The sequence below is a fragment of the Neomonachus schauinslandi genome, chromosome 14, assembly GCF_002201575.2.
Source record: "Neomonachus schauinslandi chromosome 14, ASM220157v2, whole genome shotgun sequence".
In the NCBI taxonomy this organism is placed as follows: domain Eukaryota; kingdom Metazoa; phylum Chordata; class Mammalia; order Carnivora; family Phocidae; genus Neomonachus; species Neomonachus schauinslandi.
This window is the reverse complement of record NC_058416.1, coordinates 52,368,448-52,388,057: the sequence shown is the minus strand read 5'-3', so window position 1 is coordinate 52,388,057 and position 19,610 is coordinate 52,368,448. Positions and strand designations below refer to the sequence as shown.

The window sequence follows — 19,610 nt, the reverse complement described above, 5'->3', positions numbered from 1 at the left end:
AGTTTTTGGAGAGTCAAAGTTTTATGATTTTTTTTTTTTAAAGATTTTATTTATTTATTTGAGAGAGAGAGAAGGAGAGAGAGAGCACATGCGAAGGGGGAGGGTCAGAGGGAGAAGCAGACTCCCTGCTGAGCAGGGAGCCCAATGCGGGACTCGATCCCAGGACTCCAGGATCATGACCTGAGCCGAAGGCAGTCGCTTAACCAACTGAGCCACCCAGGCACCCCAAGTTTTATGATTTTTGAAAGTGTGTGTGTGGGGGGCAGGGTTTAGTGCTCCTAATCCCCATGTTGTTCAAGAGTCAACTGTTGTCTCCATTCAGTATATTCTTTTTTTCTTGGTCAAAATTTTATCAATTTTGTTGATCTTTTCAAAAAAACTTTTGGTTTCATTACCTTTTTTCCTTGTATTTCTAGTCTTTATTTCATTCTATTCACTTCCACCCTAACCTCTATTTTCTTCCTGCTTAAAGTTTAGTTTTCTCTTTAAGGTAAAAGATTAGGTTATTGAGATCTTTTCTCTTTATCATTTACAGCTCTAAGTTACCCTCTAAGCACTGCTTTAGCTGCATCCCATAAATTCTGATATGTTGTGTGTTTTCACTCATCTCAAAATATTTCATAATTAAAAAAAATTTTTTGATCCATTGGTTACCTAGCTAGGAGTAGTCTTGTTTAATTTCCATATATTGTGAGTTTCCCAGTTTTCCCTGTTATCTGTTTCAAATTTGATTGCATTGTGATCAGAGAACCTATTTTTTGTCCTTTTAAATTTTTAAAGGTTTTATGCTCTAGTCTATGGTCATCATGAGAAATATTCTTGTGGGCTTGAGAAGAATATATATTGTTATTGGGTGCTATGTTCTAGATGTCTGTTAAGTCTAGTTGGTTTATAGTGTCCACGTCTTCTATTGTGTTTGGTATAGTTGTTTTATCCATAATTTTAAACAGGGCATATGGTCTCCAACTATTATTGCTGAATTGTCTTTCTTCATTTCTGTCAGTTTATGCTTCATGTATTTTGGTACTCTGTCATTAGATGCACGTATAACTATCTTCCTAATGGATTCACCCTTTTATCATTATAAAATGTCCCTCTTTATCTCTAATAACATGTTTTAATTTTGTCTATTAGTATCACTCCAAATTTGCTGTGATTGCTGTTTGCATGATGTATCCTTTTCCATCTTTTTAATCTGTTTTTAATCTTGTGTCTTCTGTAAATAACATGTAAATGTTTTATTCAGCATGTTACTCATTAATTGGTAGCTATTATCTTCTGCCCCAAGTTAGACACACTGGTTTGCAAAACAGCAGATGTAAGTATTTGCTAAATTAATGAATTTATAAATGTTGCAATAAAAATCATTCTGTATTTCAAACAACTAAGGCCAACTTTTTGGTTTTACATTTTGAATCATCTCAGGATTCATATTTATAAATATCTTATGAAATTCGCATTCCATTCTAAATTCTATTATCTAATAATCTAAATTCTACTATATAAAATATTAGGCAATCAGCACCTGAATATTTAATACAAATGTAGCCAAAGCTCAATATATTACTTTTAAACAGATCTGATTGGTTTATGACTCTTGATTTTTCATTAGTATTTGACAAAAGGATCCATGATTGACTTGTCAGTTCTTCAAAGAAGTAATTCACTCTGCAAAACTACTGAAGAGAGGAAATACGTAACAAGTTTAACAAAACATACTTCTGGTCTATAAAAGCACGGAAATAAATTTTTTCACTAAATTTGCTAACCGTTTATCACTAAATATATCACAGAACTCATGTCTAAATGATATTAAGAATACAAAGATTCCCCTGGCTTTTAAATATTGTCTTTAATTTCTAGCACAATATAAGTAATGGTCTCATTCTATATTGTTTTATTCCTGCTATTTTAAAGTCTAAAACTGAATTCCAATTATATTTAAGTACACCAATGGACTATCAAGTAGTCAAGGTACACAATTCTTCTTAAAATAAAACTTACTAAAATAAAAATACAGAAAAATGAGATGCAATGTTCTATTTCTCTCAAGAATTAAAAAATAAGAGTAACTGTGGTGACAGGGACGCCTGTGTGGCTCAGTCAGTTAAGCGTCTGCCTTAGGCTCAGGTCATGATCCCAGGGTCCTGGGATCAAGTCCTGCAGTGGGTTCCTTGCTCAGCAGGGAGACTGCATCTCCCTCTGCCTGCCAGTCCCCCTGCTTGTGCCCACTCTCTCTCCCTCTGACAAAACCTTTTTTTTTTTTTTTAAAGATTTTATTTATTTATTTGACAGAGAGAGAGACACAGTGAGAGAGGGAACACAAGCAGGGGAAGTGGGAGAGGGAGAAGCAGGCTTCCCGCAGAGCAGGGAGCCTGATGTGGGGCTCGATCCCAGGACCCTGGGATCATGACCTGAGCTGAAGGCAGACGCTTAATGACTGAGCCCCCCCAGGCGCCCCCAAATAAATAAAATCTTAAAAAAAAAAAAAACTGTGAGGGAGAAACACAGGTGAGAAAGGTAAATGTATGCAAATGCTATTTGCAAAGATTTAAATACAGTACTTTACGGAGATATAATTACTAATATTTTCTATTGCACATTTGTTTATTGGAGCATGGTCTAAAGAATCAGAATACTGGGAATCTATTTTATATTATCAGACATTATTTTATCTTGAATTTAGGCTTCCTATCATAAAATATATTAAGAATGTCTGTCTATACTATGAATTGTTTGTTGCTGGGATAGGTGATTCTGTAACACCAATTTGATCACTCTCCAAAAGGGAATTAATTTCAAACAGTAAGGTATCTTCACATTCAGGTTACTGATGAATCTGTAAATGAAATAATTGCTTGCACAAAGCCAGATTTGGAGAAACATCACTTTATATTTAAGATAATATTTTAAGGCCAAATGTCCTACAATGAATTTTAATGTTGCTACCGATCTATTCCTAAATTTAAACCTATATGTGATAATGAAAAGTAGCAACCTCTTTTTGAGTCGAAAGAAATACTAGGTGTTCAACAGACTTGCAAAAAAATATCTTAAATTAACATAATTTTACAAATATAATTACATAGTCATGAAGAGGAAGAGATGATCCCATGAAAATATTTAGCTGATATAACTGAAGATATTTTGACAGTATAAAAAACACAAATGCAACCTTTTTACTAACAAGTATTATTTGAAAGTTACGTACTAAAAAATAACAATCTCACCCATTTCATAGTGCTTGTAAATAACTAAGTCATACAGTCAAAAGTATACACAATTTGGAAGATGGAACTCTTTTTTGGCACTATCATTTAACTAGTAAGAACTAGTATCATTTAAAAGGAATCCAATCTTTCCTTTAGCTAAATTATTGCCAATTTGTTTCCTTCATCAACAAAAGAGTTAAATGACTTCCAATTATAAAGATAGATCAATATTGTAATAGTTTTTACCAAGGTAATCTTTTATAGAGCTTTCAATGTTAAAAAGGAAAACACATTTAATAGGGAAGAAACAATCCTCTTTATTAACCTCACTGTATATTCAGAAAGGATTAAAAAACACACACATTTCCTGGGACACAAAACTGTACCAAAAGCATTTCCTTACAAAATAACTTCACAAACCAATAGTCCTGGACTTACACAAAGACATATATATTGACATACATTAGCTTGAATTAATACACAACTCGAACGTTTTTGCAGCAACTTTCTAGCAGACTACTACATTAATGTGGGAGTGTATGACTTCTTTAACTCTTTAAAAATAGTAATAAAAATTACAAAATAATGAAAATGTAGAATTAAGGCTGAGACTATATCATCTAGTATTAAAGTCAAACAATACTTATAAAAATTGGTGCTGCTGCTTTTTTTATGTATATATACACAGGATAAATCTTTAGAAATTTAAAATGCTACTGCTGTCACAAATTCACTCATCAATTTAACATTTTCTCATGTATCTTAACATTTGAATTCCCCGATACCTGTGCTTTTTCTATTTTTATTCTGAATTCTTCATTAAGGGTGTCCTCACATATTTACAATTAAATATCTAACCTCTAGAACTTTCCTTAGACACAACAGACAAAACAGTTTTGTTAAATAAATTCACACAGAAGTAATAAAAAGGTTTGTTTTCAAGAAATAGTTCTAGCATATCCATGATAATCATACTGAAAAATAGTACATATGCTTTTCTTCAGGATTAATAAATGCCACGTGCCAGTTTTATAGTCACTGCCATATTTGCACATTTTCCTCTGACACATTTGCAAGATAATGACAACCAAAGGGCATAATGACTGGAATAATTCCAGTAAATCCACAATGTCCAGTGAGATTCATAAAATTGAATGGCTGTTTTCAGTCCCATCTGGATTGACATGGAAATGCATGCCCAGATAGTTGTATCGTCCCCAGAAATATCAGTCTGGTAAGTCACCCTCTTGATCTTCTGAAACAGAGCTGCAGAAGGCAGGGCATTCTTCATGAGACCAATGGCCCCCTCTTCTCAGTAATTGTTCACACATCTGATTTGGTTATAATCCTGGTCAATGTGGAAAAAATAAATTTTTATGTACCACAGTTTTCCTAAACTCCCTCAGCAGACCTAGATGGTTAAATATCCAATGGAACTATGTTCCATTAATTATGATAATTTGTGGTATAAACATTTAACTAAATCCTTGTATATAATTACTTGTCACATGCATGCCAAAAAAAAAAAAAGAGAGAGAGAGAGAGAGAGAGAGAAATCCTCAAAATAAAAGCAGTACTTAACATATAAAGATTAAGCAATTTGTACCACAGTTCTTTGGAATGGTGTATCTCAGACCCCCAAACTGAAGATTTTCATTTTTCTTTTCCCCTCTCCTTAAATGAAATTACTATTTTAAAAATAAACAAGAATTATAATGCTTATTTCAGAAAAGTCACAAAATAAAGACAAGCAAAAGGAAAAACATTTAAAAATACCCATAATTCCATTCATATAGAGATGAACACAGTGAACATGAGATCATGACCTGAGCTGAAATCAAGAGTCGGATGCTTAATGGACTGAGCCACCCAGGCACCCCAAGATACTTTTGTTTCAGATACTCTACAGTTTTTGCGATTGTGCAAGATTTATTAGTTCAAGATCTATGGAGAACTGGCAGAGATTAGGAATGAGAATTACCAATTAAACAGTAATTTATGGGGTGCCTGGGTGGCTAAATCGGTTAAGTGACTACCTTCGGCTCAGGTCATGATCAACAGGGAGCCTGCTTTTCCCTCTCCCTCTGCCCCTGCCCCCTGCTTGTGCTTGCTCTTTCTAACTCAAATAAATAAATATAATCTTAAAAAAAAAAAACCACCTGTAATTTAAATTTTAGCAGCACCTTGGTGGTACAGTTGGTTAAACCACTGACTCTTGGTTTCTGCTCAGGTTATGATCTCAGGGCTGTGAGATCGAGCCCCACCTCTGGCTCAGCAAGGGGTCTGCTTGAGATTCTCTCCCTCTCCCCCTGCCCCTCCCCGGCTTGCACTCTAAAATAAATAAATCTTAAAAACATATTTTTAAATGGAAATTTAAACTGATTTTAAATCTTCCAAAGATAAACTGGATGCAAGGGGGAGAAAGCCATGTGATAGAATATACCTAATTTTCAATCTAAAACTTCTCTTTTTAAACATTATTTATTTGAGAGAGAGAGCACGAGTGGAGAGAGGGGCAGAGGGAGAGAATCAAGCAGACTGCTCGCTGAGTGTGGAGCCCAATGCAGGGTTTCATCCCACGACCCATAAGATCATGACTTGAGAAGCCAAGAGTTGGCTGCTTAATCAACTGAGCCACTCAGGCACCCCCAACCTAAAACTTCTAACACTGCCATCACAAAGCTAAACAAAAATGGCTAACTTTTTGTGTTTATTTTCTATGTGTCAAATCTGGGTAGGCAACATGGTTCTGTTTTGCTCTCTGGAAACATTTATGTTCCTCCCCCTTTCCTTGATATTCTAAAATTTTACTATGAAATATGTTTTGGTACATCTTTTGTTAGTCATTGTGCTGGGCCTTCAGTGGGCCCTTTTATTTATCCCTAGGAAATTCTCTTCAATGTATTTTTCTTCTCCATTTTCTACTTTCTAGGATTTGTAACAGAATTGGTTCTCTAGGTCTCCTTCTTTGTTTTCATGTATTTTTTCTATTTTTCTGGGAAGTTTGACTTTAGTCTTTGAAATTTTTATTTCAGCCACAGTATTTGTAATCTGTTATCTTATCCTGGCTGTATCTTTCTCCTAATAATATACTGAGTTTTGTGAATATAATTCCTGAAAATCTAATTAGGAATTTAAAAATTTTTTAAAGTTCAGTTGAATCATCTTCCAGAGTTGATTTTACTATTTATCTTGGACTTTCTCTCACATATTGCTAACTCCCCTCATATGCATGATGATTCTTAGTTGTACAATTACATTTAAGAGAAAGAATTATGCTTCTGGCCTAGATTTCTTCTTTCACAAAAACCAGAACTTTTTTCCCATCAAGTCCCTCTGAGTAGAAATTTTAGGTGGGACAGGGCAGAGCAGGGTCCATGGGCCAGCAGGCTCTGCTTTACAGTACATGGCGGGAGAGCTGACTCTCAGGCTGCTAGCTCCCCCGGGTGCCAGCATGAGATAAGCCTCAAGGGCGCCATCAACTACACCTGAAGCCAATATGCCAAGTTAATTAATTACCATTGTTACCTAAATTTGTGGTGGTATCTTTAATGCTTGGGAACAAGGAAATAAAGCTTTCAGAGTTTTGGGTTGAAAATCTGGCATATTCTAGGCTGTGGTTTCCTCTCCTTTTCCATTTTGCTCCCATCCTCTCTCTTTTGTTCCTGAGTCCACAGCCTCTCTGGGTCCCATCAGGCAGACTGTCTCCCATTGTCTCTAGACTATTTCGCAGTCCTTCCTCCTTTGGTATACTCTAGTCTTGTTTCTATCACGTTATCCCCAGAAAACTTCAATCACATGTGAAGGCAGGGGGCACCTATGTGGCTCAGTCAGTTAAAAGTCCAACTCTTGGATTTGGCTCAGGTCATGATCTCAGGGTTGTGAGATCGAACCCAAAGCTGGGCTCCACGCACAGTGCAGTCTGCTTGGGATTCTCTCCCTCTCTCCTCTCATGTGCTCTAATAAATAAATAAAATCTTAAAAAAAGGTGAAGGCAGAATGAAGGCATTGTCAGATACACAAGAGCTCCAAGTTTCTTTGTACACACTTTTCTAAGAAAGTTATAGGAGAGAAACATAAGGAATCCAAGGAACAGTGGATTCAACCCAAGAGTAGCCAAAGAAGATCCATGAGACCTATGTATAGTTACTGGTCACTGTAATAGGAGGAAGAGTATGTGATCAAGGTAAACAGTGAAATGGGGTGCCTGGGCAGCTCAGTCTGTTGAGCGTCAACTCTTGATTTCGGCTCAGGGTTTTAAGATTGAGCCCCGTGTTGGGCTCTGTGCTCAGTGCAGAGTCTGCTTGAGATATTCTTTCTCTCCCTCTCTTTCCCTCTCTACCCCTCCTCCCACTCATGCTTGCTCTCTCAAATAAATAAATTCTTTAAAAAAGAAAAAAAGGTAAACAATGAAAGAAAAAAAAAGGAAATCAGAAAGTGCAGAAAAATTAACAACACCCAAGAAATAGTCTAAATAGGGACTGGGTTAAAATTTAACCTGTTTGGACGCTGAGCAACCACACGTCACTGCCTGTCTTGGAGGGCCAGTTCCTGCGCCTGGTCTGCATCGCTGAGAGCAACCCCCCCGCCATGCTGAGCTGGTCCCGGGAGGGAAAAGCCCTGAGCCCCTCCCAGCCCTCAGCACCTGGGGTCCTGGAGCTGCCCCATGTAGGGGTTGAGGATGAAGGGGAGTTCACCTGCCAGGCTCAGCACCCGCTGGGCTCCCAGCACGTTTCCTTCTGCCTCTTTGTGCAGAGAACCCCCTCTTCTTGCAACTGTGTGACTGAGAAGCAGGAGGGCTCCTGGCTGCTGGTCATCACCCTGATCAGAGGGGTCCTCATGGGGGCTGGCTGCCTCCTCACCTATGGCCTCACCTGGATCTACTACACCAGATTTTATTTATTTATTTGGCAGAGAAAGAGCACAAGCAGAGGGAGAGGGAGAAGTAGGCTCCCCGCTGAGCAGGGAGCCCGATGCAGGACTCAATCCCAGGACCCTGAGATCATGACCTGAGCCGAAGGCAGCTGCTTAATCGACTGAGCCACTCAGGCGTCCCGCAGCCATTCTATTTTAGAATAAACAACTTGAATGATATTCACACATGGAATACTAATTAAAAGCAAAAACAAGACATATAAATGGCCAACAGACACATGAAAAAATGCTTCACATCACTCGCCATCAGGGAAGTACAAAGCAAAACCAAAATGAGATACCATCTCACACCAGTCAGAATGGCTACAATTAACCACTCAGGAAATGACAGATGTTGTCGAGGATGCAGAGAAAGGGGAACCCTCCTACACTGTTGGTGGGAATGCAAGCTGGTGCAGCCACTCTGGGAAACAGTATGGAGGTTCCTCAAAAGGTTGAAAATTTCGAGCTACCCTACGACCCAGCAATTGCACTACTGGGTATTTACCCCAAAGATAAAAATGTGATCTGCGGGGGCATTTGCACCCCAATGTTTATAGCAGCAATGTCCACAATAGCCCAACTATGGAAAGAGCCCAGATGTCCATCGACAGATGAATGGATAAAGAAGATGTGATATCTATATACAACGGAGTATTACTCAGTCATCAAAAAAATACAAAATCTTGCCATTTGCAACGATGTGGATGGAACTAGCGGGTATTATGCTAAGCAAGATAAATCAATCAGAGAAAGACAATTATCATATGATCTCACTGATATGTGGCATTTTAGAAACAAAACAGAGGATCATAGGGGAAGAGAGGAAAAAATAAAAGAAGAAGAAATCAGAGAGGGAGACAAACCATAAGAGACTCTTAATCATAGGAAACAAACTGAGGGCTGCTGGAGGGGAGGTGGGTGGGGGGATGGGATAACTGGGTGATGGACATTAAGGAGGGCATGACATGTAATGAGCACTGGGTATTATATAAAACTGATGGAACACTGACCTCTACCTCTGAAATCAATAATACATTATATGTTAATTAATTGAATTTAAATTAAAAAATATATATTTAGAAATTTAAAAAAAAATCTAACCTGTTTTAAAAAACTGATACAGTATACAAGACTTATTTGATCCGACATTTGGAATACTAATTGGTGGCCTAGAACCTTACAGAGAAGTCAATGTAATCCTAGCACACAACTTTGCCTAGTCCTAAATATTTACATAGCCAAAATAATATATGTGTGGTTTATAGCTTTCTACCTTTGAAAAAAGCATGGAGGACTTGCTTGTGGTTGTAGGATAGACTATAACTAAATAATATCATGATAGAGGGGAAGTTCTAAAACATTTTCAAACAATTCAGTCCAAAAGTCATTAGGTGCGTCAGGCAATATGGACGTCCACACCAAGGGGTCGGGTGAACCATACGGTCTTAAAGCTGGTAAGACGGGCAGAGTGTGTAAAAAATAGGGAGGCAACAATAGAATAACTGAAACTAAATAGTTAAAGCAAAGGTTGCTTCTGGGGAACGGGATGGGTGAGGATGCACTGGATGTAAGATTTCATTATCATAAGCTCTCTTTCATACCTGTGCTCTCCAATTTGGGTTAACCATTAGCCATGTATAGCTCCAGAGCACTTGCCATGTAACTAGTTCTTAGAGATTTGCTGTCTTCTGAATTTCTAAGACTTTGTATGAAAAGAGAATTTAAAGAATCTCAAGAAATGTTTTACACTGTTTACATGCTGCAATGATATTTTATGTACTAGGTTCAAAAAATCAATTATTAAAATAAATCTCAGTTTTTTTTCTTTCTTTTTAATCTAGCTCCCAGAAAACTTTATTTTTTATTTTTTTATTTTTTAAAGATTTTATTTATTTATTTGCCAGAGAGAGAGCACAAGCAGGGGGAGCGGCAGGCAGAGCAGGTAGAGGGAGAAGCAGGCTCCCGCTGAGCAAGGAGCCCCATGCGGGACTCAATCCCAGGACCCTGGGATTATGACCTAAACTGAAGGCAGAAGCTTAACTGACTGAGCCACCCAGGCATCCCCTCCCAGAAAACTTTAAATTACACATGTGGCTCACATTACAGTACAACACTAAATCTTACAAACCACTTGATTTATTTACATGTATGACTTCAATGAAAAGATACTACCACTACTAACAACAAAATAATAAACTAAAATCAACTCTAGCCCATACCACCTCTGAATTGCTGCAAAATCTTAATTAACAAGATTCAAATCAGTGACATGTGTAGTTGTACTGTAGTAACGGCAAGGTTTGGGGCTAATTCAGTGCTGAGGCTATAGTGCAGCTTCAAGAATATGTAACTTTAGTCTGGAACTGCTTGGCAGGAATTTCCTCCCTGGTCTCTTAGAAAACTGGAAATATGGGGTGCTGGTACTTAATATTGTACCTAAGTCGGAAAAGCATGTGACGCTTGATCTTGGGGTCATGAGTTTGAGCAAGTAAATAAATAAACTGCAAAAAAAAACTATAGTAAACCCACATGAAAATAAAAGGAATAATATAATGAATTCCTATTTCAAGCTGCAGTAATTTTATATTTTGCCCAATCTTGTTTTGATATCCTGTCACTTTTCTACCTCTCTAGCAGTATTTCAGAGTATACCCCAGACATCACGTTATTTAACCAATACCTCAGTACACACTTCTAAGGATATATTTATTTTAATGTAAATACTATGATGCTGTTATACACAAAATAATTCCTTAATATATCTAAAATTTCTCCGATTTTTTTCGAAGTTGTCATCTTAAAGATTCAAATGTGAATCCAGACAAGGACTTCACATTGCATTTGATTCTTATACCTTTCAATCACTTTTATTCTACATCAAACAGTTCATTCTTCTTTCTATCCTTCTTTTATGGCACCAATTTATTAACAAAATCAGTCATTTGCCCTGTACTATGTCCCATTCTTGACATTCTGGATTTGGCTGATATTTCCTGGTGGTATCATTTCCCCTATAGACTTCCCTTTATTTCCTGTACACTTGTAGTTAAATCAAATTGTTTTCAATTTGTGAGAGATTTAACCTCTTCTGTCTTATAGTATCTATTCTTTGCAATGAATTAACCTCCTCCCAAGCATCGAGGTTACCATTTACATACCATAGGGAAAATAGTTTTCTGGAGTGCTTACTTCTTCCACAGAACCTCAGTTGGGAAACACCTAGAAGCTTCATTGGATTCAGGTTACTTCCTACTCAGTCACATAATAGCAAATGTCCTGCTTTTAGTGTTGCTAAGATCAATCAGTGGATTCAGGTATATCAATCTGATCTTTCCATTATTTAGTTTCCCCAACAACTTTTTACCTAATCATTTGAGTATCTATTATTATTGCCTAGATCTATTAATTTTATTAGGGGTGGCAAAATCATGTTGCAAAGGTACTCTAACAAATTTTATCATGCCTCTTTGTTCTTTATATAAAGAAAATTTTTAAAAGATTTTATTTATGTGACAGACAAGTAGGGGGGGGTGGCAGGCAGAGAGAGAGAGGGAGAAGCAGGCTCCCTGCTGAGCAAGGAGCCTGCTTGTCCCTCTGCCTGCCACTTCTCCCTTCTTGTGCACTCTTTGACAAATGAATAAATAAAATCTTAATTAAAAAAAAAAAAAAGAACTTCCTTCAAGGAAGAATAAGATAAAAACGGCAACAGGGAGGCAAACCATAAGAGATTCTTAACCACAGGGAACAGGGGTGCCTGAGTGGCTCTGTCAGTTAAGCGGCTGCCTTCAGCTCAGGTCATGATCCCAGGGTCCTGGGGTTGAGTCCTACATCAGGCTCCTTGCTCAGAAGGAGTCTGCTTCTCCCTCTTCCTCTGTGCTCGCTCTTGTAAATAAATAAAATCTTAAAAACTAAAACTACAGGGAACAACATGAGGTTGCTGGAGGGGAGGTGGGTGGGGGGATGGGGTAATTGGGTGATTGGCATTAAAGAGGGCACTTGATGTAATAAGTACTGGGTGTTATATGCAACTGATGAATCACTACATACTACCTTATGCTTCGCCACACACACAAAAAAAGAACTTTCTTCAATTATCTGGCTACCCTGAAAAACATTCATTTAAGTAAGAACACATCTTTAAAAAAAAAAAAAAAAAAGAAAGAAAGAAAGAAAGGGGGTGCTTGGCTGGTGCAGTTATGGGCCTGACTCCTGGTTTCAGGTCAGGTCATGATCTCAGGGTGTTGAGACTGAGCCCTCCATCAGGCTCCCCGCTAGTGCGGAGTCTACTTAAGACTGTTTCTCTCCTTCTTCCTACCCCCCTCACCCAGATGTACTCTCTCTAAAGTAATACATCTTAAAAAAAAAAAAAGAACATGTCTTTACTATATGGATATATCAATTTTTATAATGAGTTGGTGCTCTAGCAATTGCCAATGATCATCAGTGAGGATTCTTTTGCATCATTTTGAACTCATGATTTGTAAAAATTATAGGTGTTTAAATCCATTGCAAATATTCTTTCTGATGCTGTACTGCCCCAACACACTTTCAGTGGTCAGCTTAATAGTTTCTATATATTGTGTACTCATAATAAATACACATCATTCATATAACCACGTGTGAAAATACCTCTTTCATGTTGATGACTACTGTATTCTTATAATCTCATTATCATTTCAGTAGCTCTCCTCCTTAATTTACTTTAAAGGCAGCTATTCCAAGACACTCCCCCACCCCAACTTGCACACAATATTAGGCACTCAAGAGATATCAATGAGATAAAGAATTTTACCTCAAAATTTTGTGCAACACAGATTTCTCTTTTGGGAGTGCAGATAATCTGGCTTCTGCCCACCTCTCCAAACATTCTTGCTTCTCCCCCCCTCCCATGCCTCAGCCACACAAGCATCTTTTCTGTTCCTCAAACATGCCATACTTGCTTCTTTCTCAGAACTTTCATATCTATTTTTTTCCCTCTGACTGAAACCAATCCCTATTTGGCTGGTAGCTTCTCATCCTTCAGTTCTCTGCTAAAATGAATCTTTCCTGACAACCAATATAGTTTCCCCACCATTTTATATCATTTCATCCTTTTTTCTTTCATAGAACTTAACATTATTTTGTACACAGGAAAATGCTTACTTTTTCGAATTGTCCTTCTGCACAGGATTATAGAGATCCATGGGGGAGCAAGAACCATGCTACTTTTACTCACCCAGCAACGTATAACCCAAAATGAGCTTTCAAGTAATTATTGAATAAATGTAGAATATGTAGATGGATAGGGCATGGAACACCAATTCCAAACACCACAGTCTCAAAAAAACTCCCCTAAGGTCAATAGGAGACACTTTTTCAGGCAGAGTTCCTATTTAAACCTTTTGAAATAATGTACAAGAACCCCAGTACCACAGTATCTTCCTACAGGATGGCCTTACTTACATCTAATCTAAAAAGGACAGTTTTTTTTTTTTTTTAAGATTTTATCTGAGATAGAGAGAGAGAGAGAGAGCATAAGAGGGGGGACGGTCAGAGGGAGAAGCAGACTCCCCGCTGAGCGGGGAGCCTGATGCACGGTTTGATCCCAGGAATCCTGGGACTCCAGGATCATGACCTGAGCCGAAGGCAGATGCTTAACCGACTGAGCACCCAGGCACCCCAAAAGGACAGTTTTCTTACCACTGAGTTAGGCTGCAGATAACTTTGCTGGGATTTTAGTGTGCTATGTAAATGGTATCTGATTTTCCAAACCAACTATTATAAGCAATTTTTAAATAAATAACATACAAATGGTTTTGTATATTCTAATTTAGCAAGCTGCTGATCTTATGAAGCAGAATGTAGTGTATTTGCAAGGTAAGCCAAACAACAGAAAAGCAATTTCAATCTTAACACTGATTTTAAACAAAACATAAATGATAAACATTTCCAAATAATTAGCAAGAATAATTTAGAAAACTGGAATATCCTAGGAGAATATAATTATGTTTTATCTTCATTATTCATCACTTAGTTTTTTCTTTTTAAGGTTTTATTTATTTATCTGAGAGAGAGAATGGGAGACAGAGAACATGAGAGGGGGAGGGTCAGAGGGAGAAGCAGACTCCCCGCCGAGCAGGGAGCCCGATGTGGGACTCGATCCCGGGACTCCAGGATCATGACCTGAGCCGAAGGCAGTCGCTTAACCAACTGAGCCACCCAGGTGCCCCCACTTAGTTTTTTCAAACAAAATAAAACAAAACCCCTAATTCTGGCTCAAGGGGGAAATCAGAAATAAATTCATGCTGGCTTTTATTTTTATTTTTTTAAGAAGTTTATTATTATTATTTTTTAGAGAAACAAAGAGAGGGAGTGTGAATGGGGAGGGGCAGAGGGAGAAGAGAGAGAATCCCAAACAGGCTCCACATTCAGTGCAGAGGGCTCTCTGTGGGGCTCAATCCCACGAACCTGACATCACAACCCGAGCAGAAATCAAGAGTGAGATGCTCAACTGACTGAGCCATTCAGGCACCCCCGTGCTGGTTTTTAAGTATGATGACTCAAGAGCTTTGATAAACTACCCAGTGATAACTCTCAGGTCACAATAAACTCACCTATTTTGTCTTGAAGCTTCTCTTCTCATTCTTTTAGGAGGAACTGGACAATCTGTCATTTCAACCTTTGCTGGATGGCGCAATGAGTCATTACACTTACGTGTGGGAGTCATACCTATAAAGACAGAAAATGCTGAATATGAACTTTTAAAAGACTGGGATTATTATAAGAAAAGCAAATCTATCTTCATTTATAGAAAACGAATTAATAATACTGAGAATCCTTCCTACTATTCCTGCTAAGAGAAGACCTTACAACCACTTATCAGGTGACTTGGAGGACAAGAGTGTCGACTTAAGTCATGGATCATTCACCCTCTTTCTTCTTGGAGTTGAACTCTAATCATAAATATCTGTCTTCATGCAGAGAAAGTAGAAGTAACAAAAAGAAGGCACAAACCTAGTTTTTGCTCAATTAGTTTCAGATTTTTCTCTTGTTCATCAAGTTCTTGTTTTTTCTTCTTCATATCAGGAGTGTGAAGGTACTCTAACTGACGGTTAAGGTCCTCGATCACACTGTTCAACTTGTTCACAGCAGTACGATACTGTTGAAGAAGATCTGCAAAGAAACCAAAGATGTCTGATTAAAACGACTGATACGAATCAAGTCAGTGTTTGAGGAAAGAAGAATTAGCAACACTGCGTATTATATTATAGTAACATGTGGGATCTACTTCTAAAGCCACAAGACTTTGGTTCAATGTAAACAGACAAAATAAAAATGCAGTTTAGACCCCAGCACAAAACCGGTGCTTGCTAAATTTTAATTTTCTTCAATTGCTTGACTTCAATAAATTTCTGTGTCAGTAAAGTGTTTTCTATGTAAAAGTGCTCTGTGAATTGGATCACTCTCTCAATGTTTACATTCTATCTGATATTCATTATTCAATGTAATTCCATACAGACAAGTTGAGGGAGGGTGGCAAATGCATTAAATATAGTACGGCTAGAGGTGCCTGGTTCAGTTCAGTTGGAGCATGCGACTCTTGATCTCGGGGTCATGTTGTGCAGGAGGATGCACAAGGCCCCCGCAAGGAAGAGGAACCCGTCTGCATCGTGGTCAGGGTCCTGGCAGAGGGTGGCCCCAGCCTTGGGTGCAGATGGGCTGGAGCACGGCTCCTCTGCTGATGGCAGACGGCCCTGGGATGGGAGCGGATGGGGCCTGAGCACCTCCTGTGTCCCTTCACATTTTCTGCTCCCAAGAAGCCTGGAAAGTGGGGATCACTAGCCCCATTTTACACGCGGCGGGGAAAGGAGGCTTGGAGCCATGAAGCCAGTTGCTCCAGGCCACACCGTGCTTGCCCAAGACAGGATTTGAACCCTGTCTATCCAGACTGAGCCTGGCTCCTGCCCTCCTAGCAAGCCCTTCCAGAGCTCCTGTTCGGATCAGCTCCAGCTCCTAGTCGACCACTGCTCACTTCGGGTGTCGTCTAAGACTCGGGGTCTGTGCACAGATCATTGGCAGCATTCACAACCCCCTTCTTCTCTATATTAGCTGTGGCAGGGTGGGACTTCAGTCAGTCTCCCTGTGGCTCAGTTTACCCATCGGCAAAACAACTGCACTAAGACCTGCATCTTGGATGTGCAGGTGGAACGGAAGCAGAGGGGCAAGGACCCCAGCCCTGGGCCTGAGACACAGGAGGTGCTCCCTCAATGCCGACTGCTGTCATGAGGATTGTTGATGGGGTGCCCTGGCGTCACCAAGACGCATCCCCTCATGTCCTATCAGCTGGGTCAGAGCTTCCCGCCAACCACACTCGAGCCCCCCAGGCTGCTTCAGCAACAGCTGTTTGCTTACCCCCCAGATTCCTCCCTGGGAGCTCTTGAACTACTTCATTGGAAAGAAGAATAAAAATTAAAAACAAAAGCCCTGATGTACACAGGATCCCCTTCACAGAGGGTCATAAAGGCATGCTGAGCCCCAGACCATGGGTCACGGTGCCAGTTTTGCTGGAACTGTCTGTCACCCATGAGGGCCTGTCAGGGCCCCTCTGCGCTCCCTCCTCCCTTGGGAGGAACCAGGGCCTGATTCATAGCTTAACTGCACTTAATTCCCTGTGGAATCATTAAACACAGTCTGTTTCATGACAGATCCTGGACAAAAAAAAAAAAAGTTGCTACTGTCTATCTTGTGCATAAAATATGAACCTGTTAGTGCTGCGTTTAATGGGAAATATTTACATTCCATCTTTCTGCTTATAAATAACAGGACCACTGTCTATTAAAGTGCTTGAATATACTAATTTGAGTATTTAAAGGTGGAAGACCCTCATAACTTATTAAGAAATAGGACATCAGACTCATCACTATAGAGAATAAACTGATGGTTACCAGAGGGGAAGGGGGTGGGTGGATGGGTTAAATAGCGATGGGGATTAAGGAAGACACTTGGAGTGAGCACTGGTGTTGTCTGTAAGTGTTGGATTACTATACTGTACACCCAAAACTAGTATTACACTGTATGTTAACTGGAATTTAAATAAAAACTTAAAAAAAAAAGGATATCAAGCTCTAATGGCCTGAAGTTTTGTGTGTTATCTTCTGAAGAAGTACAGCATCATTGATATATGGGTCTGGACATAATTTTGTAACTCATTCACATACAAAATAAGTATTGTTTTGCAGTGTTTTACTATGTAAAGAATGCACTTCACTATGTAAAGAATGAACTATGTAAAGTAAGAAAACATTACATTACTATGAAATTAGAAGTACCACATCAGACTAGAAAACTAGTATTTTTTCTAGATACCTTTAAAAGTTCTCAAAAAGTCATAAAGAATTAAGGATCATAAGGACCTTGTCATTGCTTAGTTATATACAGAATTTGTATTTAAATATATGAATATATTCATGAGCATACACAGATGTACATGAGTATTTACTCGCTCATCAGAATGCTAGTTCTTTTCCAAACTCTGTTCTTGACCATTAAGAAGTGTAGATTTCATCTTATATTTCGTGTTATATCTAATATACTCAGACTCTTAATTTCTTCCATAGTTTTATATGTAAACTAGTGTGTACGGTGAATATTTGGTGTTTGTATGTCCTTTCCCATGCATATTGATCATCTCTGTGTGTGACCAGAGTGTCAAAGGGCCAGATAGCAAAATTTGAGGCTTTGTGAGCCAAGAGGCAAAATTGAGGGTATTATGAGGGTATTTATACATTTAGAATGTAACCATTTAAAACTGTATAAAGCATTCTTGTCCATTGACTAATTTGCTGACCCCTGATTTAGAGTACAATCATTGCATTTAATATTTACTGTCTAATAAATCAGACAAAAAATAGTCTCAAACCTGAATACTATAATACATTTTTAGACATAGTAACTTACAGAAAGTTAAGCTTTTTGAAAATTCAGTATTTTATCAAGGGTGCGTTTTTGAAAGCTTTAAGGTAATGATTATATCTGTTGGAAGTAGTGATTTTCTAGCAGTACTATATTTTTAAATTTTTTAAGTAATCTCTATGCACAACATGGGGCTCAAACTCACAACCCTTAGATCAAGACTTGCATCCACCAACTGAGCCAGCTAGGCACCCTTTAGCAGCTTAACTTAATATGCTCTATTAACCCCCAATTTTTTGTACATGAAATGTAACTTCTACTTACTATGGTGTCTATAAAAGTCTTTCCTAACTCATTTAATAGAATTTTGCCAAAGAGAAAAAAAATTCAAAATTCACAATTTATTTTGTTTGTAAACGATTTTGAATCATTTCAGACATTTGTATGTTGTCTGAAAATTTCAATTACCTGGGCAAAAAACATGAAGCTTTACTGTGAACACAGAAAATACTTTAAAAAATTAATTCATACGAAGGGAAGAAAGCTCAAAATACAACGCATTAATTTCTGTATGATACATATTAAAGAAAGAGATTATTTCAATGTATCCTGACGAATGACCATGTAAGCAAAGCTACTAAAAATAATATAAAGGAACTGAAAGTATATCTGAAGGGCTGGTATTAGGCAGTATTTAAAGTTTGCTTAGAAGGCAGAAGCAGCTTTTTTACTACTAGAAGATTCAAGCAGTATGCAGACTTTACTAAATATTTAGGTCTCTTCAAACTTTTATGTTCTACATGATTCTAAGAACTTTACTAGGCAAAAACCTGATAAGCACTTATGACTAGGAGGAGGAAAAAAGGGAAAATATACTAGAACCCCTGATTTATTCCAAAATAATCCACCTGGGGAGAGGAGGCCAGAGGCAAGTTGTGAGACAAGAGGATTATGAATGAAATAAGAGTGGCTAGATGATAGGTCCATGGGAGTTCATTGTTACTGCTTTATTTATTTCCATAATAGAGCAAAACAAAGTATCACTGCCCTGAAAACTACAGCACTTAACTAATCTTGGTCACTACTTCTAAAAACACTAAGAATGGTTTTACTTAATATACAACAACAACAACAACAACAAAATAAATCGATAGTAATAACTGAGAGGTTAAGTAGAATGAATTAAGCATGGTATAATAATCTCTAAGCTGGCCACACATATAATACATATTTGGAATATATGGATATAATAAAAGTGTTAAAGAGTTTGATGATGTCACAATAATAAGCTATACATTAACTAATTATTGGTTATTTTAAAAGGATTTTCTTTTCTTCAGTTGCTATTAACAACTCTTTCTTCTTTCGTATCTTGGCTTCTACAATGTCCAGAGTTATTTTAATGCTTTTTGTTAAGAAGTATTTCTACCTATACGATCTCTATAAAAAACTTGGAATAATATAGAAAAGGAAGATTGGGGGAAAAAAATCAGTAGGTCTATCATCTTTCTTGTTTTTCATTCCACAAAGTTTGCAGGTTTAATTTTTAACATACACCATATTTGCATTTATATGCTCTAACCACTTTCA

General features: G+C 37.9%; 1 protein-coding gene across 1 annotated transcript in view; it reads right to left on the bottom strand.

Annotated features, from left to right (window-relative positions):
- Window positions 1-3,093: 3,093 nt before the first annotated feature.
- SMCHD1 (structural maintenance of chromosomes flexible hinge domain containing 1) overlaps window positions 3,094-19,610 on the bottom strand; it is a 145,621-nt gene continuing 129,104 nt past the window's right edge. Inside the window, exons 46-48 of the mRNA XM_021686043.1 lie at window positions 15,123-15,281; window positions 14,723-14,837; window positions 3,094-4,560 (exon numbers count right to left, since the gene is read on the bottom strand). Coding sequence (XP_021541718.1) covers window positions 4,536-4,560; window positions 14,723-14,837; window positions 15,123-15,281 — 299 coding nt within the window. The 3' untranslated portion in view covers window positions 3,094-4,535. The remainder of the gene's footprint in view (window positions 4,561-14,722; window positions 14,838-15,122; window positions 15,282-19,610) is intronic.